The sequence below is a fragment of the Dendrobates tinctorius genome, unplaced genomic scaffold (genome assembly GCF_039654945.1).
Source record: "Dendrobates tinctorius isolate UK_male_01 unplaced genomic scaffold, ASM3965494v1 ptg000111l, whole genome shotgun sequence".
Taxonomy (NCBI): domain Eukaryota; kingdom Metazoa; phylum Chordata; class Amphibia; order Anura; family Dendrobatidae; genus Dendrobates; species Dendrobates tinctorius.
The window spans coordinates 34,800,436-34,828,384 of NW_027361779.1; the positions used below are offsets into that span (position 1 = coordinate 34,800,436).

The 27,949-nt window shown below is 45.2% G+C and overlaps 1 protein-coding gene across 1 annotated transcript in view; it reads right to left on the reverse strand.

Annotated features, from left to right (window-relative positions):
• Positions 1-27,949, reverse strand: part of MRAP2 (melanocortin 2 receptor accessory protein 2) — a 115,890-nt gene that overhangs the window by 68,938 nt on the left and 19,003 nt on the right. Inside the window, exon 2 of the mRNA XM_073589649.1 lies at positions 1,734-1,833. Within this exon, the coding sequence (XP_073445750.1) occupies positions 1,734-1,833 (100 nt within the window). The remainder of the gene's footprint in view (positions 1-1,733; positions 1,834-27,949) is intronic.

Genomic DNA, 27,949 nt, shown 5'->3' on the forward strand with positions numbered 1-27,949 from the left:
TCCATACAGAATAATGAGCCCCATATAATGATCCATACAGAATAATGGGCCCCGTATAATGCTCCATACAGAATAATGGGCCCCATATAATGCTCCATACAGAATAATGGACAACATATAATACTTCAAACAGAATGGGCCCCATATAATGCTCCATACAGAATAGGCCCCATACATTGCTCCATACAGAACTGGCCCCATATAATACTCCATACAGAATAGTGGACATCATATAATGCATCATACAGAATAACGGGCCCCATATAATGCTCCATACAGAATAATGGACACCATGTAATGCTCCAAACAGGATAATGGGCCCCATATAATTCTCCATACTGGATAATGGGCCCCATATAATGCTCCATACTGGATAATGGGCCCCATATAATGCTCCATACTGGATAATGGGCCCCATATAATGCTCCAAACAGGATAATGGGCCCCATATAATGCTCCATACATATAGAATGGGCCCCATATAATGCCCCATAGAGAATATTGGGCTCATCTCCCCTGCTGGGCTCATTCTCATCTCCGCTGTGCTCATTTCACCCCCCCGCTCACTCTCATCTCCCCCCGCTGGGCTCATCCCCCCCGGCTCACTCTCATCTGCCCCGGGGGCTGAGCTCATTCTCCCCCATTCTCCCCCTGGCTCCGCACCGGCTTATTCTCAACACCGCTCACCTGAGTCCAGGCGCCAGTAACTTTTTCCTGTGAGAGCGCGCGGTCATGTGGCACCACTCATTATGGTCATGAATATGGGCGCCACGCCTATGGGAGTGGAGTGGCGTCCATATTTATGACCTTAATGAGTGAACATGTGGACCGCGTGCTCTCACAGGAAAAAAGATAGTGGATAGTGGTGAGTATGAGGTTTTGCAGAGGACAGAGGGCGGGGGACCGACCCCGGATTTATAGATAATAAAAAAAAAAACTTGTTCAGGTGCCAAGTGGGCCGCCCCGTCTTGCCAGTAAGGCTTGGCACACATTTATCCTGCGCTCTACACTCAGCGATTACACCAAGGTTTCCATGTAAATCTCTGAAATATGTGATTTAGACAGAACTCCAGACAAAAGATTCCCTACAATGAGGCACTGTGGAGCCATCTGACCTGTGATCCGGCAGTGTACATCTTTTTATACGTGCATAAAAGTGCGGTCTGACACAGTTTTCTGCACCTCTGAAAACAAAGGACAACGCTGAACAGAGGCCAGATGGAGTCGAGAGTAACTTTGCTGTCTCATTATTATAGTGACTGGATTTCTCAGAGGTTTCATTTGAATCACGTCATTCGGAAATTACAGTTTTGCCTGGCTGGTTATGAAAAATACAGGGGAACCCACGTCAATTTTTAAAAAAAATTATTTATAGCGCAATTGATGGGTCAATTGATGCCACTTTTCCTTATATCTGCCCCCAATTTTACCTGTTTTAACAGCTTTTTGGCCTCACTGAAGGTTGTTTGGTTTTGCCGCCTATTGAAGTGGGGTTTGGGTATGTCCATTGAACATGTTCAGCAAACATTGGGATGTTCGCAGATCCGAACCGAACTTTTAAAGTTTTGCTCATCTCTAGTTATAACCACATAAAATAATATTGATCAGAATTGTAAAACGTGGCCTGGTCATGAAGGGGAAAACATGCTTGAGAGGTGAAGGGTTTAAAAGAGAAAATATAATGCTAAATAATAAAATGACATACTTTCTGTAATATATTGAAAAGTACTTACTCTTGTTGGGGAGCTCCTGTCTTAGCCAACAAGGTCAAAACAAAAAACATAAAAATAACAAAAACAGCTACACCGACCCAGAATCCAATCACAATAGAATCTGTAAAGAGAAATAAACTAAAGTTAATGTAAGGTTAAAAACAATTGATTTCATATTTTAATGTACAGCTGTGCTCAAAAGTTTACATTCACTAGTAGAATTTTTGCTTTTTGCCCTTTTTCCAGAGAATATGAATGATAACACCAAAGCTTTTTGTCCACTCATGGTTAGTGGTTGGGTGAAGCCATTTGTTGTCAAACTACTCTGTTTTCTCTTTTTAAATTATAACGACAACCCAAAGCATCCAAGTGACTCTGATCAAAAGTTCACATACTCTGGTGAATTTGGCCTGATAACATGCATAGAAGTTGACACAAATGGGTTTGAATGGCTACTAAAGGTAACACCCTCATCTGTGACCTGTTTGCTTGTAATCAGTGTGTGCATAAAAGCTGAGTGAGTTTCTGGGATCGAGACAGACTCTTGCATCTTTCATCCAGCCACTGACATTTCTTGATTGTGAGTCATGGGGAAAGCAAAAGAATTATCAACAGATCTACGGAAAAAGGTAGTTGAGCTGTATAAAACAGAAAAACGATACAAAAAGATATCCAAGGAATTGATAATGCCAGTCAGCAGCATTCAAACTGTAATAGCAAATGGAAAATCGCACTGTGAAAAAAAAAAAACACCGTCAGGCAGACCAACAAAATATTCATCCACAACTGCCAGGAAAATTGTTCGGGATGCAAAGAAAATCCCACAAATAACATCAGCTGAAATACTGGACTCTTTGAAAACTAGTGGGATGGCTGTTTCAAGATCCACAATAAGGTGGCACTTGAAGAAAAATGGGCTGCATGGTCGAGTTACCAGAAAAAAGCCATTACTGCACAAATCCCACAAAGCATCTTGCCTACAGTATGCAAAACAGCACAGAGACAAGCCTCAAAACTTCTGGAACAAGGTAATTTTGAGTGATGAGACCAAAATTGAAATTTTGGCCAAAACCATAAACGTAACATTTGGAGAGAGGTCAACACGGCCCTATTATGAAAGGAACACCATTCCTAATGTAAAGCGCAGAGGTGGATCGCTGATGTTTTGGGGATGTGTGAGCTACAAAGGCACAGGAAACGGCCAAAGTTGAAGGAAAGATGAATGCAGCATGTTATCAGCAAATACTAGAGGCAAATTTGCAATCATCAGCCCGGAGGCTGCACATGGGATATACTTGTACATTCCAACATGACAATGATCCAAAACACAAGGCCAAGTCGACTTGTCATTGGCTACAGAACAAAGGGAAGGTTCTGGAGTGGCTATCTCAGTCTCCTGACCTCAATATCATTGAGCCACTCTGGGTAGATCTCAAGCGCGCAGTTCATGCTAGACAGCCCAGGAATTTACAGAAACTGGAAGCTTTTTGCCAAAAAGGGTGGGCAGCTTTACCATCTGAAAAAATAAAGAAGCTCATCCACAACTACCACAAAAGACTTTAAGCTGTCATTGATGTTGGAGGGGACAATGCACAGTATTAAGAAATGGGGCATGTGAACTTTTGATCAGGGTCATTTGGATGTTTTGGGCTGTCAGTATGATTTAAAAGGAGAAAGCACAGTAGTTTGACAGTAAGTAGCTTCATCCAAAGCTCATCATGGCACCATAGCCTTAACCCCTGAATGACCTATAAGCCTTTTAATGGCGGCAGTTAAGGGTACTTATTCCTCAGTGCCGCTTTTTAACGGCGCTGAGAGATAAGGTTATAGTGCCCCCCAGCATCAGAAAATCTCCGGGGTCTCGGCAACCGGGAGTAGATGAGACCCTGGAGAACATGATTCGGGTCAGTTTTTACCATCCCGAGTGTTGCGATCAACGTTTTTTACGGAATAATGGCAACCGCAAAAAAAGTCTGATCTTCCATTTATTTATTTCTCCTTTGATATGATCTAACACATCAGAGGAAAGAGAAATGGGGTCCCCCGAGCCCCCCAGAACCTCTGGCACCTCCTGCATTCTCCAGTCCTGTCCCCCAGCCCTCGACATCTTCTGGGAAGAAAATGGCGGGCACATGCGCAGTGAGCCCGCCGAGATCTGCCGGCTGGCACCTGGCAACAATAGGAGATTTTTCCTATTGGTCCATTTTTATCACTGTTATAGACCCTATCACAGTGACAAAAATAAAAAAAATAGCAAATCAAACCTCCCTTTATCATCCCCTTAGTTAGTATAATAAAATTTAAAAAATGTATTTTTTTTTCCATTTCTCCATCAGAGGTAGGGTCGGGGCTAGAACTAGGGCTAGGGTTGAGGTTAGGGTTATGGTTAGAGTTGGGATTAGTGTTAGAGGTGTGTTGGGGTTAGGGCTGTGTTAGGGTTGGAGTTAAAATTCGAGGGGGGGTTCCACTATTTATGTACATCATGGGGTCTCCAAACACAACATGGCACCTGCCATTGATTCCAGACAATTTTGCGTTCAAAAAGTCAAACGGTGCTCCCTCCCTTCTGGGCTCTGCCATTCGCCTAAACAGTGGCTTTCCCCCACATGAGGGGTATTGGCGTACACAGGAAAAATTGCATAAACAAATGTTGTGGTCCATTTTCTCCTGATACCCTTGTGAAAATAAAAAAGTTTGGTTCCAAAGTAAATTTTTTGTGAAAAAAGTAAAATGTTCATTTTTTACTTCCATGTTGCTTTAGTTCTTGTGAAGCACCTAAAGGGTGAATAAACTTCTTGAATGTGGTTTTGCACACCTTGAGGGGTGTCGTTTTTAGGTTGGTGTCACTTTTGGGTATTTTCTGTTATATTGACCCCCAAACTCATTTCAAATGTGAGGTGGTCCCTAAAAAAAAAGTTTTGTAAATTTTGTTGAAAAAATGAGAAATCACTGGTCAACTTTTTAACCCTTATAACGTCCTAACAAAAAAATTATGTTTCCAAAATTGTGCTGATGTAAAGTAGACATGTGGGAAATGTTATTTATTAGGTATTTTGTGTGACATGACTCTCTAATTTAAGGGCACAAAAATCAAAAGTTTTAGAATTGCAAAATTTTCTAAATTTTTGCCAAATTTTCATTTTTTCATAAATAAACACAAGTCATATCAAAGAAATTTTACCACTAACATGAAGTACAATATATCACGAAAAAACAGTCTCTGAATCAGAGGGATTCGTTGAAGAGTTCCCGAGCTATAACTTCATAAAATGACAGTGGTCAGAATTGTAAAAATTGGCTTGGTCATTAAGCACATAATTGTCTCTGTCAATAAGGAGTTAAGAAGCAGATGTACTACACAATAAGCACACCTGAATTCAGCTCACTAAATTCAACAGACCTGAGTCCTAACAAAATTCATACACCTAGTTCAGGGAGCCGTGTCCCACTGAGGATGTATTGGGAGAAATCATGACTCTCTGCAGTAATAGTAGTAATCTATTAAAGCTCATTCAGACGTCAGTTTTTCTCATTCAAGTGCTATTCGTGTTTTTCTTGAACAGCACTCGTACCTACAATAAGGTATGGGGCTCTTCACATGTCTGATTTTGACTCGGATCAAGTGGTCAGCGGAAAATATCAATGACATGTCCTATTTTGATCCAAGCATCTTATCCAAATCAGCAATGCAAATCTATGGACTCATGAAAAAAATCAGATGCCATCCGTGTGCAGTACGATTTTCATGGACTGTCAGAACATTCTCACCACATACAAGAAAAAATTATGACACTCAGCCCAAACACTGACAAACTCAGAATAATCAGTTAATTTTCTTGTGTGTGGAAAAATACTAACGTCTGAATGAGGCCTTACGCCATAGTGAAACAGCATAATCCGTGATGGAAGTTGAGGAGGCTACACAGCAATGAAGAAGAACTTACCATGGTGATGAAGAAAAGCTTAACCCCTTTTCAACCTTGGACGTATAGGAACATCCAAGGTCGCCTCTCTCCATTTGATACAGGTTCTGGCAATGAACCAACAACTTTTCCAGCACATGTCAGCTGATTTAATCAGCTGATATGCTAACAGCCGTGGGTGGATTCACAATATATATGCGGCTGTTAACATGTTAAATGACGCTGTCAAGTTCAGACAGTGGCATTTAACATGCTGGCGCCGGAAGCGCGTCATAAACCCCACCCATCGGTGCCTGTGTTACGTGACCACGGGTCGCCAATGGGTTGGCATGACAATCCGGGGTCTGCAGGAGACCCCTGTGGTTGTCATCGCTGAACTGCTATGAGTGCCGCATATGAGCATTTTTGCTACACACAGCCGGACTAAAGCCCTCCTGTGTGTAGCATAAGCGGTCATATGTTTGCAAATTCTAGTCTCCCACGGAGACTATTGAAGCAGTGAAAAGTAGAAAAAGTTTTTAAAAATATTTAAAAAGATATAAAATTTGAACTCCTTCACCCCGAAGCCTGTTTTCAACTTCCTGCCCAGGCGATTTTTTTTCAATTCTGACCACTGTCACTTTTTGAGCCCATAACTCTGGAAAGCTTCAACGGATCCCACTGATTCCGAGAATGTTAGTGGTAAAATTTATTCAATATGACTTGCGTTTATTTGTGAAAAAAATGGAAATTTGGCAAAAATTTTGAAAATTTGACAATTTTTGAACTTTGAATATTTATGCCTTTAAATCAGAGAGATGTCACACAAAATAGTTAATAAATAAAATTTTCCACATGTCTACTTTACATCAGCACAATTTTGCAACCAACATTTTTTTTTTTAGGATGTTATAAGGGTTAAAAATTGACCAGTGATTTTTCATTTTACTCAACAAAATTTACAAAACCATTTTTTTAGGGACCACCTCACATTTCAAGTCACTTTGAGGGGTCTATATGACAGAAAATACCCAAAAGTGACAACATTCTAAAAACTGCACACCTCAAGGTACTCAAAACTACATTCAAAAAGTTTATTAACCCTTCAGGTGCTTCACAGGAGCTGAAGCAACGTAGAAGGAAAAAATGAACATTTAACTTTTTAGTCACAAAAATGATCTTTCAGTAGCGATTTTTTTATTTTCACAAGGGTAAAAGGAGAAAATGGACAACAAAAGACGTTGCACAATTTCTCCTGAGTACGCTGATACCCCAATATGGGGGGATAACTACCGTTTGTGTGCACGGCAGAGCTTGGAAAAGAAGGCGTGTAAGGGTATGACAAAAATGTTGTTATGGTACCGCGGTCTAAGGGGTAAGGTTTCTCCTTGTGGAGAGTGACAAGCCAGCTCTGGCTTGTCAAGGCTAATAGGACAAAACACCGTGTCTGCAAATTGAGATTCTGATTTGGCTTTTATCCTTAGTCATATTACAAGACTCGTTAAAGGGTTGATTGTGACTTATAGGATCACTACTACCAACAGGTGGCGCTATAGAGTTCAAGTCCTCTTTTTCTCTGACGAGGCAATTTGCAAGTTATGGTACTGCTATACTTATAGTGCATTACCACTCATATTAAGGGTATTGCTACACCTACTGGTGTATTACCTTAGAAGTTAAATCTATAATGTGTCTTATATCTTTTTGCTGCCATGTACATAGGTTGTGCACTGTGGTTTATAGGGAGCGTAGTACCTTCATTTGGCCACAAGATGGGGGCATTTCAATACACACAGTTCTTAGATTAACCCCTTCCCGACCTTTGACGCCACGTAGGCGTCATGAAAGTCGGCGCCAATCCGACCCATGACGCTTATGTGGCGTCATGAATTGACAGCCCCCCTGCGGGTGGGGTGACCGGGGTCACTGAAAGGTCACCCGACCCGCAGACACAGGACCCTTTTTGCTTCACCCCAGGGGGGGAGGGTTCACCCCCCCATGGCTATGATCGCTCTGATTGGCTGTTGAAAGTGAAACAGGCAATCAGAGCGATAGTAATATTTCATCAATGTAATTTGCTGAAATATTACAATTCAACCATGCCCGACGCTGAAATAGCATCGGGCATGGCTGGAGACACCGATCCAACCCTCCCACCGACTGATGGGGGTGATCGGCCCCCGCCACCGAGTGACAGCAGCGATCTGCCGCCGCCATCATCATCTGCTCCCCCTCCCCTTCCCTCCGCTCCCCCGCCTTCCGATCACCCCCCCTTAGCCCCGGTACCCTCCGAGTCCTGCTGTGGCTCCTGGTGTCCCGCCATCCCGGATCATGGTCGCTGCCATCTTCCGAAATGGCTGGCGCAAGCGCAGTGCGCCCGTCGGATCTGCCAAGCGGCAGATTCCATTCATTCATTTTGATCACTATGATAGATCCTATCATAGCGATAAAAATAAAAAAATAATAAATCACCCCCCTTATCACCCCCATAGGTAGAGACAAATAATAAAATAAATACAATATTTTTATTTTTCTATTAGGGTTAGGGTTAGAATTAGGGTTAGGGTGGTTGGAATTAGGGTAAAGAATAGGGTTAGGGGTGTGTTGGGGTTAGGGTTGGGATTAGGGTTAGGCTTGTGGTTAGGGTTATGGGTTGGGATTAGGGTTAGGGGTGTGTTGGGGTTAGGGTTATGGTTAGGGTTGGGATTAGGGTTAGGGATGTGTTGGGGTTAGGGTTGTGGTTAGGGTTGTGTTGGGGTTAGGGTTGGAGTTAGAATTGAAAAGTTTCCACTGTTTAGGCACATCAGGGGGTCTCCACACGCAACATGGCGCATTCCAGCCAATTTTGCATTCAAAAAGTCAAACTGTGCTCACTCCCATCCAAGCCCCGATGTGTGCCCAAACAGTGGTTTACCCCAACATATGGGGTATCAGCGTACTCAGGAAAAATTGCACAACAACTTTGGGGGTCTAACTTCTCCTGTTACCCTTGGGAAAATAAAAAATTGGGGGCTAAAAAATTATTTTTGTGGAAAAAAAATGTTTTTTTATTTTCACAGCTCTGCGTTATAAACTTCTATGAAGCACTTGGGGGTTCAATGTGCTCACCAGTCATCTAGATAAGTTCCTTGAGAGGTCTAGTTTCCAAAATAGGGTCGCTTGTGGGGGGTTTCTACTGTTTCGGCACATCAGGGGCTCTACAAACATAATGATGCCCGCAGACCATTCCATCAAAGTCGGCATTTCAAAACGTCACTACTTCCATTCCGAGCCCCGACGTGTGCCAACAATGGTTCCCCCTCACATATGAGGTACCAGCGTACTCAGGACAAACTGGACAACAATTTTTGGGGTCCAATTTCTCCTGTTACCCTTGTGAAAATAAAAAATTGAGGGATAAAAAAAATTTTTGTGGAAAAAAAAATGATTTTTTATTTTCAGGGCTCTGCGTTATAAACTTCTGTGAAGCACTTGGGGGTTCAATGTGCTCACAATACATCTAGATAAGTTCCTTGGGAGGTCTAGTTTCTAAAATAGGGTCACTTGTGGGGGTTTCCATAGTTCAGGCACATCAGGGGCTCTGCAAACGTAACATGATGCCCGCAGACCATGCTATCAAAGTCAGCATTTCAAAACATCACTACGTCCCTTTCGAGCCCCGACGTGTGCCCGAACAGTGGTTCCCCCCACATATGGGGTACCAGTGTACTCAGGACAAACTGGACAACTTTTGGGGTCCAATTTCTCCTGTTACCCTTGTGAAAATAAAAAATTCCTGTTACCCTTGTGAAAATAAAAAATTGCGGGCTAAAAAATCATTTTTTGAGGGAAAAAATGATTTTTTACTTTTCAAGGCTCTGCGTTATAAACTTCTGTGTAGAACCTGAGGGTTCAAAGTGCTCACTATGCATCTATATAAGGTCCTTAGGGGGTCTAGTTTCCAAAATGGGATCATTTGTGGGGGAGCTCCAAAGTTTAGGCACACATGACATGGTATCTGCTAATGATTGGAGCTAAATTTCTATTTAAAAAGTCAAATGGCACTCCTTCCTGTTATGAATGAGTCACCGGAGGAGGAAAAAACAAAAAGGCAAGCTAAGTCCAGAAAACCGGAGAGGTTGGTAACTAGCGGATTGCAGACCCCTGATTCTAATCACAAAAACTAACAGTAGCCGTGGAGCGTTCCTACGATGATCCAAGACACCTCGTTACAGCCGGAGAGCTAAATAAGCCTAAAGAAAGAAAGGGGAAATCTAAACTGCCCCAGAGCAGACCCCAAAGCAATAGACAGCCCCCAACATGTATTGTCGGTGAAAAAAGATGAAAACACAAACACAGACAGAAAGACAGGCAGAGTAAATGATGGGGCCCAACTAACTAGATAGGATAGGACAGAAAAGATGCTGGCTGCAATCCGCAAAAACTCTACCAAAAATGTCCCAACACGTCTGATAGTAAAAACGGCCCTGAAGTCAATTGACTTCAAAATCCTTATATCAGCACTCCGATATATTCTGAGGACAGAGCAAAAGAGATTAAACCGATCAGGGACAAAAATGGAAATTCAGCACAGGCCCAGCCGGGGCTGGCTGAACACAAAACTAAGTAAATCAGACAAAATCTCATGGAACAATAGCAGAGCAAAACTTAGCTTTAGAAGACAGAAACTGAACTGGAGGCCAGACCTCAGAGCAGGAGAAAATCACCAGCAACCCTACAGGGCATCGGCTGCCTTATATCCACTCAGAGATTCCTGATGTCCAATCGCAATCCACCTGTTCAGGTGGCAGGTCTCTCCCATCCAAATCAGCTTCACCACCTCCTTTCACCAGCAGAGGAAGTTCATCGGACACCAAAGGTGAACCAGAAAATGAGCTCACAACACCTTCCCTTCTGAGCCCTGCCGTGCGCCCAAACGGTGGTCCCCCCCACATATGGGGTACCAGCGTACTCAGGACAAATTGGACAACAACTTTTGGAAAATGAAAAATAGCGAGCTAAAAAAATCATTTTTATTTATTTTTATTTTCATGGCTCTGCATTTGTAAACTTCTGTAAAGCACTTGGTGGTTCAAAGTGCTCACTACACATCTAGATAAGGTCCTTGGGGGGGTCTAGTTTCCAAAATGGGGTCACTTTTGGGGGTTTCTCCTGTTTAGGCACATCAGGGGCTCTGCAAACGCAACATGACGCCCACAGAACATTCCAATCAAAGTCTGCATTCCAAAATGGCGCTCCTTCTCTTCCGAGCTCTCCCATGCGCCCAAACAGTGGTTCCCCCCAACATATGGGGTATCGGTGTACTCAGGACAAATTGCACAAGAACTTTTGTGGTCCAATTTCTCCTATTAGCCTTGTGAAAATAAAAAAATAGCGGGCTGCAAAAATCATTTTTGAGGAAAAAAAATTATTTTTTATTTTCACTGCTTTACATTATAAACTTCTGTGCAGCACTTGTAGGTTCAAACTGCTCACCACACATCTAGATAAGTTCCTTAAGGTACACAGAGGGGCTAGAGAACCACTCTGCATGCCAAATCTGAGGTAAAGATGGCGTGCCGGGCGGTGATCGCTATTTTAGATTAACCCCTTTGGCGCTGATTGGCCATAAACTATTGTTCAGCCAATCGGCGCCAAAGGGGTTAATCAGGTGAGGTGACGTCGCTATCACCCCACCCACTGTGACGGCTGTGATTGGTGCTGCGTCATACAGCACATATCACGTTAAATGTTTTTTTTGTTTTTTTTTTACTAACTTCATTGTCACATTGCTGTGATTGGCTGTTCAGAATTGACCAACCAATCACAACGCTTGCCGATGTGGGGGGGAGGGCGGTGCAGTCTCTTGGGGCAACGTGCAGGGATGGTCTGCTGCCAGGGACAGCAGCCAACGGACCCCGATCACCGCCCGATGCCGCACGGTGACCAGAAATGGCGCCGCTGTACATGTACTGCTCTTTGCGGGAATGCAGCTCCCGCATATCAATATATGTACGGCGCATGTCGGGAAGGGGTTAAATCACCCCCCTTTTGCCCCATTCAAAATAAAACAAAGAAATACACATATTTGATATCGCCGCTTTCAGATTCTCTCAATCAATGTGTAAGGAAATTGAATCCGATCGGTAAAAGGCATAACAAAAAACATCAGAATTACGGTTTTTTTGTTGCTGCAGCATTGCATTAAAATACAATAATGGGCGATCAAAAGATTGTATCTACATCAAAATGGTATAAATAAAAACATCATCTCGGCACGCAAAAAATAAGCCCTCACCCAGCCCCAGATCACAAAAAATGGAAACGCTACGGGTCTTGGAAAATATTGAATATTTTTACAAAATTTTAAATTTTTTTCACTACTTAAATAGAAAAGCACCTACACATGTTTGGTATCTACGAACTCCTTATGACCTGAAGAATCATAATCGCGGTTTAAGCACTTAGTGAACAAGGTAAAAAAAAAAAAATTGTGGAACTGCTCTTTATTTGCAATTTCACCGCACTTTGATTTTTTTTTTCCTGTGTTCCATTACACTATATGATAAAACCAATGGTGTCGTTTAAAAGTACGAGTACAAATCATCTCCCAAAAAAACAAACCCTCACATGGCCTTATTGACGTAAAAATAAGAAAAGTTATGGCTCTAGGAAGAAGGGGAGAAAAAAAACAAACCGCAAAAATGGAAAAACCCAAGGGGGACAAGGGGTTAACAGTGATTTAGGGTGAACGTACATAGTGACGTGTTGGGCAGCAGCAATTCTCAGACAAGTTGCCCTGTAGTGTTGGTGGGGGGAACTTTAGTTGTCTGTCCTTGTGGGGGGTACTTAGTGCTGTAATTATTTTGTCTGATCTAGTGGTATAAGTGTGGCCAATAGGATATAAGCTGGCATGGGAAACTACATGTATCTGTATGACTGGCACATTATACAATCATTACCAATATGCATTTCTAATGCTAAGCAGCCATCCCCCTTGAATGATTTGTGTTTGATGAGTTATTCTTCACCATTTTGTAACTGTGATGCCTGCATCTTGCAGTGCATTTGTGTTGTCACTAGGTTTTGGTGTGTGCGGCTGCTTTTTTCTGGGTGTTTTTGGTTTGGTATACTTGTAAAATATATACTCCAGTGGGACTACAGAACTTCATACTAGCAAAAAAAGCATTGTTTAAAAAAAACTGTGCTGCTGTAAAGGGGTTAAGTTAATAATGTTCATTGTTGTATTTATGCTTTATTCTGCTTACTGGTTTTGCTATATGTTACATGTACTACCTCATGTATGATATGGTACTGCTACCCCTTCTGAGTATTACCATTGCTTCGTCTTCATGTTCTTCATTGCAAATAGTGTGATAATGTTCACTGTTTCGTGTACAGTATAGGGAAAGCTTAGTGCTCTTAGTTGGACACTAGAGGGAGGCACTCTAGTATACAGAACAGTTAGTAGATAGTATAGGGTTAAGTGTAGGAGGGGCTGCCGAGAGTTAAGGTTAGAGCAGAAGAGAAGTTAGTCAGATGAGGCCAGGGTGCCCGAAGTGTCCCCATGGGCTATAGACCCAGGACAGCTTGACAGCCAAGCAACGTTAAGCAGCGGCAGCCCACGTTATCCACGGCCACTGGGCATCATTGCAGTGGGCCAGTCCGGCAGGATGATGTGGCGACTCATAGCCTGGGTGGACACCTTTTAGGGTGGGAGTCTGTTGGAGTGAGGAACAGAAAGAAGCTTTTCCAGAAGCAACTAAACCGGGTGGCAGATGATTTCAAGTCTGGGGCGAAACAGGCAGAAGGAATTGTCATCACGGCGAGGTTAGGCCAGGAAGAAGCTGGGAAGCAGTCGAAGACGGTCTGGTCCGGACGTGTGCTGCACAGAAGCATCAGCAACGTAGGGAAAGATGAGGAAGCAAGTAAAGTTGAATGTGAATTCCATGATGTGCCAACTGTGTATATAATGTGTAAATTTCTAAGTAAAAAAAGGTTCAAGTTATTCTGGACTGTGTCTCCATTACTGGGGGTCGCCTCGAAGAAGGGGCGTCGCTGCCTAGGAAGTGCCCAGGGGGACCTGAACCTGAAGATGCAGATACGCTGAGCAGTGGATTACAGTTTTCTGTGAGGGAGGGTCAAGACACATACTTCAGTGTCTCTGGCCATGACTACAGTCCCTTACATTTGGCGTAGTCGGCAGGATGTGACTACCTCGCAGTGCGGAGAGCCCGCAGAAAGAGTTGATGATGTGTGTGTGACTGCTGTGAGCCTGGAAGATGACCGGGAAAAAGAGCAAGTGTTTGCTGTATCTGGAGAAGATTTTGTGGATGAAACACTGGATTTGCCTACTACAGGTTTTGTGGCAACACCGGACTTGACTACTGAGTTGGACTTGGCTTATTTAAAGAGAAAGTCTAACACCACTACTGTGACCAAGATGGCGGCTATGGAATAGGCAGGAGATCGTGGAGAAGGAGTAAACAACTGGCCTGTCAGTATGCCCTGGTCTGCCCCTGGTGGGTGCGGATGAAGAAGAAAAAACTTTGCCCCCTTCCACTGACTAACAACCAAGTGGTGGAGTTGTCAGTCGGACCCCCTGGGAATAGGTGGGACTCAGAAGAAAATCATGGAAGATGTGCGGCGCTATTTTGTGAACTTGAACCGGCCACGATGCAGCACTCTTGCACCCATAGCTGCCAGGGCATGGGCCGCATTGAATGGAGGAGGAGACTGCAGGAAAGAGAGGAAGCCCAGCCTAGTAAGACCAGTGAGGAATCTGCGGAGGTCCACATCTGTCCGCCTGCGGAGTTGCCTCGGCCGTGGAGTTGTCAGCTGACGTAGATACCACCCTTTCAGGAGCTGGACTCTGTGTTTGGAACCAGCGATGCAGCGTCGGACCTGAGGATCGGGTGATCCGGAGCCCTTGCTGTTCATTCAGCAGAAACCGGAACTGACGGTTGCCCAGGAGGAACCGCGGCCAGAAGTCAAGATCGAGCCGGCATTCTTTTAGTCCGCCAAGCACGGGGGTGTCCCCGCGGAGGGAGCCAGCGTTCTGGGGAATGCCATGACCACCTCGTCCCCATCAGAGTGGGTGAGTGTGCCCTCGTCCCTGATCCCTGAGGGAAGGCCCTCCCCGCAAAGTCCTGTCCTGGAGGCCATCGTCCATCCCTGCATCCCGATGGAGGAGCCAGCCTCCTCGTTCCAGCCGTCGGAGGTTCGGCCTACTTCCCACTCCGCTACAGCCTTGGGAGCCACACACTCACACCTGGCAATTGAGGGTCCCTTTCCCACTCCCAGACAGGCTGCCTGGGTAGAAGGAGTAATACAAGATAACAAGCAGTGGGAGAGGGAGGTCTGGATGGAGCTGCGGCGGCCTGGTGGGGGCGCTCTGGCGGGGGCGGCGTACCTGTGGATGGTTGGTGTACACCGACACAGAGCGAGGCTACGGTTTTATCAGGGAAGAAGGGACTGACGGCAAAGTTTATGTCAATGTGGCGTCCGTCAAATTTGGGCGGTTGTTGAAGAAGTGAGATCGGGTCTCCTTCTTCATGGAGCTCTGTGCTCGTGGATACTACGCATTGGCTGTCACTCACTATGAGGAAGACGACATGGGGTTCTTCCCAGAAGCGGTGCAGGCCCAAACATCAGCCGGCACCCAGGAGCCTGCCGGCGCTACTGCTTACACTGCAGTCTGCATCCTCTGCGGCCGCAGAGATGACAGAAAAGAAAGGAGTGACGTGATACATGTCGTTGAACTTTTGTTAATGTAAAAATAAGGTAATAAGAAGAAAAAGGTTGTGCACATTGCACTATGTTCTTGATTCGGGACTGTTACGCATCCCCATAGGGCAGGCAGTCGTGTCATGCTCTGTGGATTAAAGATCCACACGGCCGTTGCGGCCTTTAACATTGCTGAAGATGAAGTGTTTGTTTCTTTTTTGTTTCTAGTTATTTATCTTGGCCTGGAGCACTGCGAGCTAGGCATTATATCTGGAGCCTATGGACTCATTGTTTGTTTTTGTTGCGCTCGTTGAGCCTATTCTGCTGGAAAAGGAGACAGTCTTCTTAGCTGGAGACCACCGAAAAGAAAGACTTTACTTCCCTCAAAGGAAGGAGGGAGCTTATTCTCAGGACTTCTGTCCCATGCATAGGACACTAACTTCAGTGCGTAACAAATGTGGCTACCTCATATACTCTCCCTACGTGGAGTATACACTGTAGATCTTAAAGTTTTATACGTGTTTGGTCAGGGACGACTACATTTAAAGAAAGGAGGAGTTTAAAGGGGTTAAGTTAATTATGTTCATTATTGCAGTGCTAACAACTGGGCAACTGTGCTGCCCTGTCTCTTACACCTATACCTCAACTTGGACCTGTTCCTCCTGGTTAACCCCTTACTGATATCGGGCATAATAGTACACCGATGTCGGTATCCCTCCCTTTGATGTGGGCTCCGGTGGTGAGCCTACATCTTTCCCAGGACATGTCAGCTGTTTGAACAGCTGACATGTGCTCCTCCCTTTGATGTGGGCTCCGGACAGCTGTTTTGAACAGCTGACATGTGCCCACCATAGCCACGGGTGGAATCGCGATCCACCCGTAGCTATTACAAGCTAAATGCTGCTGTCAAAAGCTGATAGCGGCATTTAAATGGTGTTTCTGGTCATCGGGCCGGAAATGCGCACACTGGTGACCCGCGTCACATGATCGCGGGTCAAGGGTGTGTCGGCATGAGAACCGGAGGTCTCCTGGAGACCGCTATGGTTGTCAGTGCCGCATTCTTGTGAGCGTCGACCAGTGGTCGGCGCTCATAGCAAGTCAGTAATTCAGCTACATAGAGGTGATCTGATCTTCGCCTCTATGTAGCTGAGACAATCGAGTTGTGGCAGTTTCTAGCCTCCCATGGAGGATATTGAAGCATGCCAAAAGTAAAAAAAAAAATGTTTTTAAAAATATGAAAAGAATAAAAAAAATTAGTTCAGATCACCCCCCCCTTTCGCCTCATTCAAAATAAAACAATAATAAAATCAAACATACACATATTTGGAATCGCTGCGTTCAGAATTGCCCGATCGATCAATAAAGATTAACCTGATCGCTAAACGGCGTAGCAAGAAAAAAAAATCAAAACTCCAGAATTACGTCTTTTTGGTCACTGCAACATCGCAGTGAAATGAAATAACGAGAAATCAAAAGATCGTATCTTCACCAAAAAGGTATTATTAAAAATGTCAGCTTGGCACGCAAAAAATAAGCCCTCACCCAACCCAAGATAATGAAAAATCAAGATGCTATGGGTCTCGGAAAATGGGGCAATTTTTTTTTTTTTTAACAAAGTTTGCAATTTTTTTTCACTACTTAGATAAAAATAACCTAGACATGTTTGGTGTCTATGAACTCGTAATGACCTGGAGAATCATAATGGTAAGTCAGTTTTAGCATTTAGTGAATCTAGCAAAAAAGCCAAACAAAAAATAAGTGAGAGAGTGCACTTTTTTTTGCAATTTCACCACATTTGAAATTTTTTTCCAGTTTTCTAGTACACGACATGGTAAAACCAATGGTGTCATTCAAAATCACAACTCCTCCCACAAAAAAACAAGCCCTCACATGGCTATATTGGCGGAAAAATAAAAAAGATATGACTCTAGGAAGAAGGGGAGCGAAAAGCAAAAAAAAGCAAAATCGAAAAAAGCTCTGGTCATTAAGGGGTTAAAGATTCTTATTTTTCAATTCTGCTCTGCTTAGCGTTGGGACAGGATGCAGCTGTAGTAAGGGACAGTATTAAGTTTTGTGTGTGCACAGTTTTCCAAAATCACTCTCTTTGTGTACTCTACACTTGTGTCTGTGATCGTACTGTGCTTATCCAAAAGTTTTTATAATCTTGAACTGTGTTGTTGGGAGTGATGTGGGACTAAACAGATTTTTCTACTCCTGCACCACAATGTCTGTGATAATACTGTGCCAAAGCAGCGATGTGTATTTTTTAACCCATATCTGTGTGATAACTGTGCCAAAAGTCACTGTGGGTATTCTTTAACACATTTGTTGAAGTACTGTGCCTTTAATCCTCTGTATGTACTTTGCAACTATGTCTGTGGGGGCACTATGCCCCAATGTCTGGGTGTGAAATAGTTAATCAGCTTCTCTGAGGAAAATGTGGAAATATGCTCTGTGGGTGAAATTTTTTATTAGCTTCTGTGGGGGTACTGTGCCCAAAAACATGTGTGTTATCTGAAGCCTTGTCTGTACAAGTAGTGTGCCTGAAAAATAATTTTACTGTATCTTTTATGGCCGTGTCTAATTCTCATTAAAGGATTTAACTACTCATTCCAATTACAGAGCCTCTAAATTGTCATAGATGGCTATTCTTTCTCCCGTTTTGATACAGGAAAGATATATATCTTCGTACCGTGTTAGCCAGTAGATAGAAAAATATTTAGAATTGAGAGTTCTCAGTGGTTGATACCTTTTAATGGCTAACTGAAAAGATGGTAACAAATTGCAAGCTTTCGAGACTACTCAGGTCTCTTCATCAGGCTAGACTAAGGCTAGTCAACCACTGAAGACTCTCAATTCTAAATATTTTTCTATTCTTTCTCCCTACATCAACTGCTGACTCAGTTGAGAAGTGGTTAATGTGCTTCACTGTTGCCCTCCTTGGATGTGGTACACGTTTATCAGGCTGCCTCGCCAGAATAGAACCCTAATTCTCAGTTACCTGTGTGTACTCTGCAACCCCGCCTGTGGGAGTCCTGTGGCAAAAGCAGCTGTGTATACTCTGCAACCCCGCCTGTGGCAAAAGCAGCTGTGTGTACTCTTCAACCCCACCTGTGGGAGTCCTGTGGAAAAAGCAGCTGTGTGTACTCTGCAGCCCCGCCTGTGGGAGTCCTGTGGAAAAAGCAGCTGTGTGTACTCTTCAACCCCACCTGTGGGAGTCCTGTGGAAAAAGCAGCTGTGTGTACTCTGCAGCCCCGCCTGTGGGAGTCCTGTGGAAAAAGCAGCTGTGTGTACTCTGCAACCCCGCCTGTGGGAGTCTTGTGGCAAAAGCTGCTGTGTGTACTCTGCAACCCTGCCTTTGGGGGTTCCTATGCCCCATTGTCTGGGTGTGAAATTTTTAATCAGCTTCTCTGGGCAAAATGTGAAAACATGCTCAATGGGTAAGATTTGTTATCAGTTTTCGTGATGGAAATGTGGAAACATGCTCTGTGGGTGAAATTTTTAATTGGACTGCTGGTAGCAAGCTTCACGACGGACGGGCAGCTCAATCAAAGATTATACTACCATCTTTTAATCGGTGGCATTTGTAATGTACGCTACTGGAGCTGACATTTTGGAGCTGTGGGGGTAATGTGCCGCATGTTCTGTGGGTGAAATTTTTAACTTGACTGGTGGCCACAAGCCTCATTCTCTGTGTGTACTCACTTTTGTTGCCAGTGGTCTAGACATTAATGGATGTGTGTTGAGTAATTTTGAGGGCAAACCAAATTTACATTGTTTTACAAGCTGTACACTGACTACTTTACATTGTATCAAAATGTCATATCTTCAGTGTTGTCCCATGGAAAGATAAAATAAAATATTTACAAAAATGTGAGGGGTGCACTTACTTTTGTGATATACTGTATATACTTATGATAGCACATACCACTGTCACACCTATCTCCATGTATAGACAGAAAAAAGAAATACGATCGATCACTTTGTTTAGAGAAGTAAAATCTTCCAGTCACTATTATGAACATCTTACATTTTAGAAGATTGATACAGACAGACATGGATGTTACTGCTGATGCTTTTCAAACAGATGAACGTGTTCTTAATTCTAGCTACCGCAAAGCAACATTTGAAAGTCATATACCTTTACCCTCAACAAAATAAAAACAATTGTTAAGATCCCACATAAGCGAATAAGTAAAATCTATTACTATGAACGTTTAGTTTCTTTATTTCTTAACCAGAGGACAAAAGCACCACATACTGTATATTTTTAATTAATTATGCAGAAAACAAGTTTTTAACATATAATGATTTTAATTTAGCAGATAAAAAAGTCAGTTAATAATGTATTGTAACATGACATCATTGTTTTTCATTCAGTCCACTGCCACTGAGGATACTAGTTCCTAACTAGAAATACTAGTAGACTTACCTACTAAATAACATACAGTGGGTACAGAAAGTATTCAGAACCAGTGTTGAGCGATACCTTCCGATATCGTGAAATATCGGATCGAATTGGATCGGACCGACACCCAAAAAGTATCGGGTATCGCCGATTCCGATCCCTGAAGCCCCATTCAAGTCAATGGGACAGAAATATCGGAATTAAAAAAAACACCCTTTCTTTCCTTGTAGGTTAATTCTACATGAAGAAAAACAACTAAGAATAATGTAGAATGTATTGGGGGATGTGGAGGAGACATTAAAGGCATAGAGGTTTAGCCCAATCAAATGGAATAGCAGGAATTAATCTTTTTTTTAAAGACGTTCGGAGTTACAAAGATATTGACTATGTTAACCTTTTTTATATTTTGTCAGATATGTATGTTTCACTACTTCCATGCTCTTCACCTTCTTTTTTTACTTCTCCCACACTTTCTCCTTCGTGATCCTCAGCAGCAGCATCTTTTTCATCAACTTCTTCACCTTATTCATCTTCTTCCTATTATTCTTTTTTTGTACATTATTCATATTCTTCTTATTCAACGATTCTTCTTCTACATATTCTACTTCTTCACCTTCTTCTAATTCTTTTTCTTCATCATATTCTTATTTGTGACAGGCATTCCTGTAGTTGTTATCTATAAAAGTTTGAAGATTACACCTTCCGTTCTGCCTGTCACAAAAGATTTACAACAGGATTTGTCCGCGTTCAGTTTGGCCTGCAGCAGCAGGCATTTTCCAGGGGCACCACAAGGAAGAACGGACTCACCCCCATACACTGCTTAGTCTTCTTCTGCTTATAATTTAGATAATATCTTTTGCTCTGATTTTTAGTCTTATGCTTAATGTTCTTCTGCTTTTGGTTCTTCTGCTTCTTGGTCTTCTGTCTCTTGTTGTTCTGCATCTTGGTGGTTGTCTTCATGTTCTTTGTCCTCTTGGTCATCTTCTTCAGGGTCATCTTTTTGGTCTTCTTCGGTGTGGTCTTCAGGGTCGTCGTCTTCAGGGTCGTCAGGGAGATCCAGAGTGAGAACCAAAAACCATTTCCACAAGCTTGAAATTGGAAAAGTAGCAGAAGGTACAAGAAGGCTGAGGAACTGCCGAGAACCAGCTGATGGTACTGGAACCCGGATGGGTAGCAGAAGGAACAAGAGCAAATGGAACTAGCAAGGACCAGCTGATGGTGCTGGAACTCAGAGGGGCAGCAGAAGGAACAAGAGCCAATGGCACAACCGTGGACCAGCTGACGGTGCTGGAACATGGTTACTAAGCAGGAGGTACTTGTGCTAGAAAGCACTACCAAGGTCCAGCAGACGTTGCTGGAACTCGGATACCGAGAAGGAGGAACCTAGGCAAAAGGCACTGCCGAAAACCAGCTGACAGTGCTGGAACCCGGATGGGTAGCAGAAGCTGCAAGAGTGAATGGAACTAGCGAGGACCGGCTGACAGTGCTGGAACCCGGAGGGGCATCAGAAGGAACAAGAGCCAATGGCTCAACTGTGGACCAGCTGACGGTGCTGGAACACGGTTACTAAGCAGGAGGTACCTGTGCTACAAGGCACTACTAAGGACCAGCAGACGTTGCTGGAACTCGGATACTGAGAAGGAGGCACCTAGGCCAAAGGCACTGCCGAGAACCAGCTGACGGTGCTGGAACCCGGATGGGTAGCAGAAGCTGCAATAGCAAATGGAACTAGCGAGGACCAGCTGACGGTGCTGGAACCCGGAGGGGCAGCAGAAGGAACAAGAGCCAATGGCAAAACCGTGGACCAGCTGGCGGTGCTGGAACCCGGTTACTAAGCAGGAGGTACCTGTGCTAGAAAGCACTACCAAGGACCAGCAGACGTTGCTGGAACTCGGATACCGAGAAGGAGGCACTTAGGCCAAAGGAACTGCCGAGAACCAGCTGACGGTGCTGGAACCCGGATGGGTAGCAGAAGCTGCAAGAGTGAATGGAACTAGCGAGGACCGGCTGACAGTGCTGGAACCCGGAGGGGCAGCAGAAGGAACAAGAGCCAATGGCTCAACCGTGGACCAGCTGACGGTGCTGGAACATGGTTACTAAGCAGGAGGTACCTGTGCTACAAGGCACTACTAAGGACCAGCAGACGTTGCTGGAACTCGGATACTGAGAAGGAGGCACCTAGGCCAAAGGCACTGCCGAGAACCAGCTGACGGTGCTGGAACCCGGATGGGTAGCAGAAGCTGCAATAGCAAATCGAACTAGCGAGGACCAGCTGACGGTGCTGGAACCCGGAGGGGCAGCAGAAGGAACAAGAGCCAATGGCAAAACCGTGGACCAGCTGACGGTGCTGGAACACGGTTACTAAGCAGGAGGTACCTGTGCTACAAGGCACTACTAAGGACCAGCAGACGTTGCTGGAACTCGGATACTGAGAAGGAGGCACCTAGGCCAAAGGCACTGCCGAGAACCAGCTGACGGTGCTGGAACCCGGATGGGTAGCAGAAGCTGCAATAGCAAATGGAACTAGCGAGGACCAGCTGACGGTGCTGGAACCCGGAGGGGCAGCAGAAGGAACAAGAGCCAATGGCAAAACCGTGGACCAGCTGGCGGTGCTGGAACCCGGTTACTAAGCAGGAGGTACCTGTGCTAGAAAGCACTACCAAGGACCAGCAGACGTTGCTGGAACTCGGATACCGAGAAGGAGGCACTTAGGCCAAAGGAACTGCCGAGAACCAGCTGACGGTGCTGGAACCCGGATGGGTAGCAGAAGCTGCAAGAGTGAATGGAACTAGCGAGGACCGGCTGACAGTGCTGGAACCCGGAGGGGCAGCAGAAGGAACAAGAGCCAATGGCTCAACCGTGGACCAGCTGACGGTGCTGGAACATGGTTACTAAGCAGGAGGTACCTGTGCTACAAGGCACTACTAAGGACCAGCAGACGTTGCTGGAACTCGGATACTGAGAAGGAGGCACCTAGGCCAAAGGCACTGCCGAGAACCAGCTGACGGTGCTGGAACCCGGATGGGTAGCAGAAGCTGCAATAGCAAATCGAACTAGCGAGGACCAGCTGACGGTGCTGGAACCCGGAGGGGCAGCAGAAGGAACAAGAGCCAATGGCAAAACCGTGGACCAGCTGACGGTGCTGGAACACGGTTACTAAGCAGGAGGTACCTGTGCTACAAGGCACTACTAAGGACCAGCAGACGTTGCTGGAACTCGGATACTGAGAAGGAGGCACCTAGGCCAAAGGCACTGCCGAGAACCAGCTGACGGTGCTGGAACCCGGATGGGTAGCAGAAGCTGCAATAGCAAATGGAACTAGCGAGGACCAGCTGACGGTGCTGGAACCCGGAGGGGCAGCAGAAGGAACAAGAGCCAATGGCAAAACCGTGGACCAGCTGGCGGTGCTGGAACCCGGTTACTAAGCAGGAGGTACCTGTGCTAGAAAGCACTACCAAGGACCAGCAGACGTTGCTGGAACTCGGATACCGAGAAGGAGGCACTTAGGCCAAAGGCACTGCCGAGAACCAGCTGACGGTGCTGGAACCCGGATGGGTAGCAGAAGCTGCAAGAGCAAATGGAACTAGCGAGGACCAGCTGACGGTGCTGGAACCCGGAGGGGCAGCAGAAGGAACAAGAGCCAATGGCACAACCGTGGACCAGATGACGGTGCAGGAACACGGTTACTAAGCAGGAGGTACCTGTGCAAGAAAGCACTACCAAGGTCCAGCAGACGTTGCTGGAACTCGGATACCGAGAAGGAGGCACCTCAGCCAAAGGCACTGCCGAGAACCAGCTGATGGTACTGGAACCCGGATGGGTAGCAGAAGGTACCCATGAAAAACAAAGTTGCAAGGCCACGAGCCAGCCGCAGTTACCAAAACCCACAGTCCTACAGTGGGTGCTTGTCCTATTGGCACTACGGAACCAGCCTTTATTACCAGAACCTGCAGCCCACATAGGAAGCACCGAAACTGCAGGCACCATAGACTCGGCTAACCCGACCGCAACACGACAGGACAACGTTTTGGTGGCAAAGTGACGTTGACATTACCCGGAAACAGCAGGCGTGCTGGAACCAGGCTGGGCAGGAGGGAGTACCCATGCCAAAGACACTTCTGAGCAGCAACTGGCGATGTTGGAGACCAGGGTCAATCAGGGTGTAGGCTGAGGCCTAATTTCATCAAGTTTAATATCTGTTGTAGACTACTACTGATTTTAAACGTGCTCCAACTAGGCCTCTGGCTCCATTCTGTCTCTAGTATTTACCCTGGCCTCCAACACTGCAAGTTGCTGCTCAGAAGCGGCGTCTGCACAATCCACACTTGTTCCTGTGTTACTAGGGCAGGTGACATTGCCGGACACACATCAGGGGTTCAGCTGACGTTACTGAATCCCAGTAACACAGGAACAAGTGTTGATTGTGCAGACGCCACTTCTGAGCAGCAACTTGCGGTGTTGGAGGCCAGGGTAAATACTAGAGACAGAGTGGAGCCAGAGGCCTAATTGGAGCAAGTTTGAAATCAGTAGTAGTGTGAATGTGGATGCAGCAGTAGACATTGCCGTCCACACAGCAGGGGAGCAGTTGGCATTACTGAACCCCAATAACACAGGAGCTAGTGTTTTTTTCTGTGCAGACGGCACTTCTGAGCAACAACTGGCTGTGTTGAAGCCCAGGATCAATAATGGTGTAGGCTGAGGCCTACTTGGAGCAAGTGTAAAATCTGAGGTAGTTTGAATGTAGAGGCAGCAGGAGACTTTGCCGTCCACACAGCAGGGGAGCAGCTGGCGCTACTGCACCCCACTAACACTGGAGCATGTGTTTTTCTCTGTGCAGACGGCACTTCCGAGCAACAACTGGCTGTGTTGAAGCCCAGGATCAATCATGGAGCAGGCTGAGGCCTAATTGAAGTAAGTTTTATATGTGATCTAGTTTAAATGTGGAGGCAGCAGGAAATATTGCCGTCCACACAGCAGGGGAGCAGCAGGCATTACTGAACCCCACTAACACTGGAGCATGTGTTTTTCTCTGTGCAGATGGCACTTCCGAGCAACAACTGGCTGTGTTGAAGCCCAGGATTAATCATGGAGCAGGCTGAGTCCTAAATGAAGCAAGTTTTATATAGGTTGTAGACTACTACTGTTGTAACCGTGCTCCACTTAGGCCTCTGGCTCCACTGTCTCTAGTATTTCCCCTGGCCTCCAACACCACCAGTTGCTGCTCAGAAGTGGTGTCTGCACAATCCACACTTGTTCCTGTGTTACTGGGGCTCAGTCACGTCAGTTGATCCCCTGATGTGTGTCCGGCAATGTCTCCTGCTCTGTCCACATTCCCACTACTAGTAATGGGAATGTGGACAGAGCAGGAGACATTGCCAGACACACATCAGGGGATCAACTGACGTGACTGAGCTCCAGTAACACAGGAACAAGTGTGGATTGTGCAGACGCCACTTCTGAGCAGAAACTAGCAGTGTTGGAGGCCAGGGGAAATACTAGAGACAGCGGAGCCAGAGGCCTAAGTGGAGCACGGTTAAAATCAGTAGTAGTGTGAATGTGGAGGCAGCAGGAGATATTGCCGTCCACACAGCAGGGGAGCAGCTGACGTTACTGAACCCCACTGACACAGGAGCTATTGTTTTTCTCTGTGTGGACAGCACTTCCGAGCGACAACTGGCTGTGTTGAAGCCCAGGATCAATCATGCAGTAGGCTGAGGCCTACTTGGAGCAAGTTGAAAATATGATCTAGTTTGACTGTGGAGGCAGCAGGAGATATTGCCGTCCACACAGCAGGGGAGCAGCTGGCGTTACTGAACCCCACTGACACAGGAGCTAGTGTTTTTCTCTGTGTGGACAGCACTTCCGAGCGACAACTGGCTGTGTTGAAGCCCAGGGTCAATCATGGAGCAGGCTGAGGCCTACTTGGAGCAAGTTGAAAATATGATCTAGTTTGACTGTGGAGGCAGCAGGAGATATTGCCGTCCACACAGCAGGGAAGCAGCTGGCGTTACTGAACACAGGAGCTAGTGTTTCTGTGCGGACGGCACTTCCGAGCAACAACTGGCGATGTTGGAGCCCAGGGTGAATCAGTGTGTAGGCTGAGGCCTAATTTCATCAAGTTTAATATCTGTTGTAGACTACTACTGATTTTAAACGTGCTCCAACTAGGCCTCTGGCTCCACTCTGTTTCTAGTATTTCCCCTGGCCTCCAACCCTGCCAGTTGCTGCTCAGATGTGGCGTCTGCACAATCCACACTTGTTCCTGTGTTACTGGGGTTCAGTAGCGTCAGCTGATCCCCTGATGTGTGTCCGGCAATGTCTCCTGCTTCAATTTGTTCCTCCCGCAGCAGTGGGGTACGGCGAGGTCCTACAAAGCTGCGCATAAAGGACTGTTGCCTCGTAAAACTGGGGGATGCTGACTCACTGGTGCCTGCAGCAGGCACAGAATCCCCACATCCTCTCTCTGCAGAATCCCCACATCCTCTCCCTGCTGAAACTCCACGCCCACGTGCCTTACTCCCTGCCTTCTTCATCTTGGTAGACTGATAAAGATAGGCAGAAAAGTCCAAAGGGGGGGTGTAGTGTCCTTATTCCTGAACAGCTGCTAACAGGTATAAGAAACACTAATTTTATAAAGTGTGTGGACTACACTTTAATATGAGCTAATGTGGCCTACACAACTGTCAAATGGAGTGTTTGGTGAACTTTATTTTGTTTTTTTTTTCAAAAAGGATGTGACCAAAGATTTGAAAGCGATAGTATCACAAACTTTTAGGAGCTATTACAATGCAGGAAGGTAACCTACAATGCAATAGATGAGGCTCCAAAAAATAGGGTAATACTAATCTGGCTGCGGCTGAAGGGCACAAGCCAGAAAAAAGGCTCCTCTATCTACTCCTATATAGTGTTTGCAACTAACCAATGCAGATGGATACGGATGGATGCACACTAATAGGAGAATGAAAAATGAGCTGCAATAAAAGAAAAATATGTATGAGGCAGTGACGCACGCTGAGCAGCCTTCAATCAGACGTGGCTGCAGGACACACTACAGCGTGAGCTGCACTCACACAGAGACCTCTCAGACAGCCATGAACAGTGCAGATAACTGGGCACTAGCACTGAAAGGCTGCAGAAAGGCTCCGCTCTCTACTCCTATAGTGTTTGCAACCAACGTATATGGATACAGATGGATGCACACTAATAGGAGAATGAAAAATTTGCACCAATAAAAGAAAAATATGTATGAGGCAGTGACACACGCTGAGCGGCCTACAAGCAGACGTGGCTGCAGGACACACTACAGCGTGAGCTGCACGCACACAGACCTTGCAGACAGCTGTGAACATTGCTGCAAGGCAAAAGAAAGCTACACTTATTGAGAATGTAGCCTGGGTAAAGCACAATATGATTTTGAAAATCGCTATCTCTAACTGTCCCTCAGAGTCTTGAACAACAGCCTGTCCCTAACTGAATTCACAGCAGAGTAAACCAGAAATGGCGGCTGCGGCGGCTTTTATAGTGCATCATGACATCATTTCAGCAGCCAATCACAGCCATGCCATTAGTTAACATGCCTACATGCCTAAAATGATGTGTCCACACTTCTGAGGATTGTCATTTGCTGAATCAAATCAAACTGGCTCATAGCATTATGGGAACTTCCGATTTCGGTATTAGATATGCTAAAAGTATCGGAACTCAGTGTCGGAATTCTGATACCGCGAATATCGGCCGATACCCGATATTTGCGGTATTGGAATGCTCAACACTATTCAGAACCCTTTAAAATTTTCACTCTTTGTTTCATTGCAGCTATTTGGTAAATTCAAAAAAGTTCATTTTTTCTCATTAATGTACACTCTGCACCCCATCTTAACTTAAAAAAACAGAAATTTAGAAATGTTTGCAAATTTATTAAAAAAAATACCGAAGTATCACATGGTCATAAGTATTCAGACCCTTTGCTCAGACACTCATATTTAAGTCACATGTTGTCCATTTCCTTGTGATCCTCCTTGAGATGGTTCTACTCCTTCACTGGAGTCCAGCTGTGCTTAATTAAACCAATAGGACTTGATTTGTAAAGGCACACACCTGTCTATATAAGACCTCACAGCTCACAGTGCATGTCAGACCAAATGAGAATCATGAGGTCAAAGGAACTGGCCAAGGAGCTCAGAGACATAATTCTGGCAAGGCACAGATCTGGCCAAGGTTAC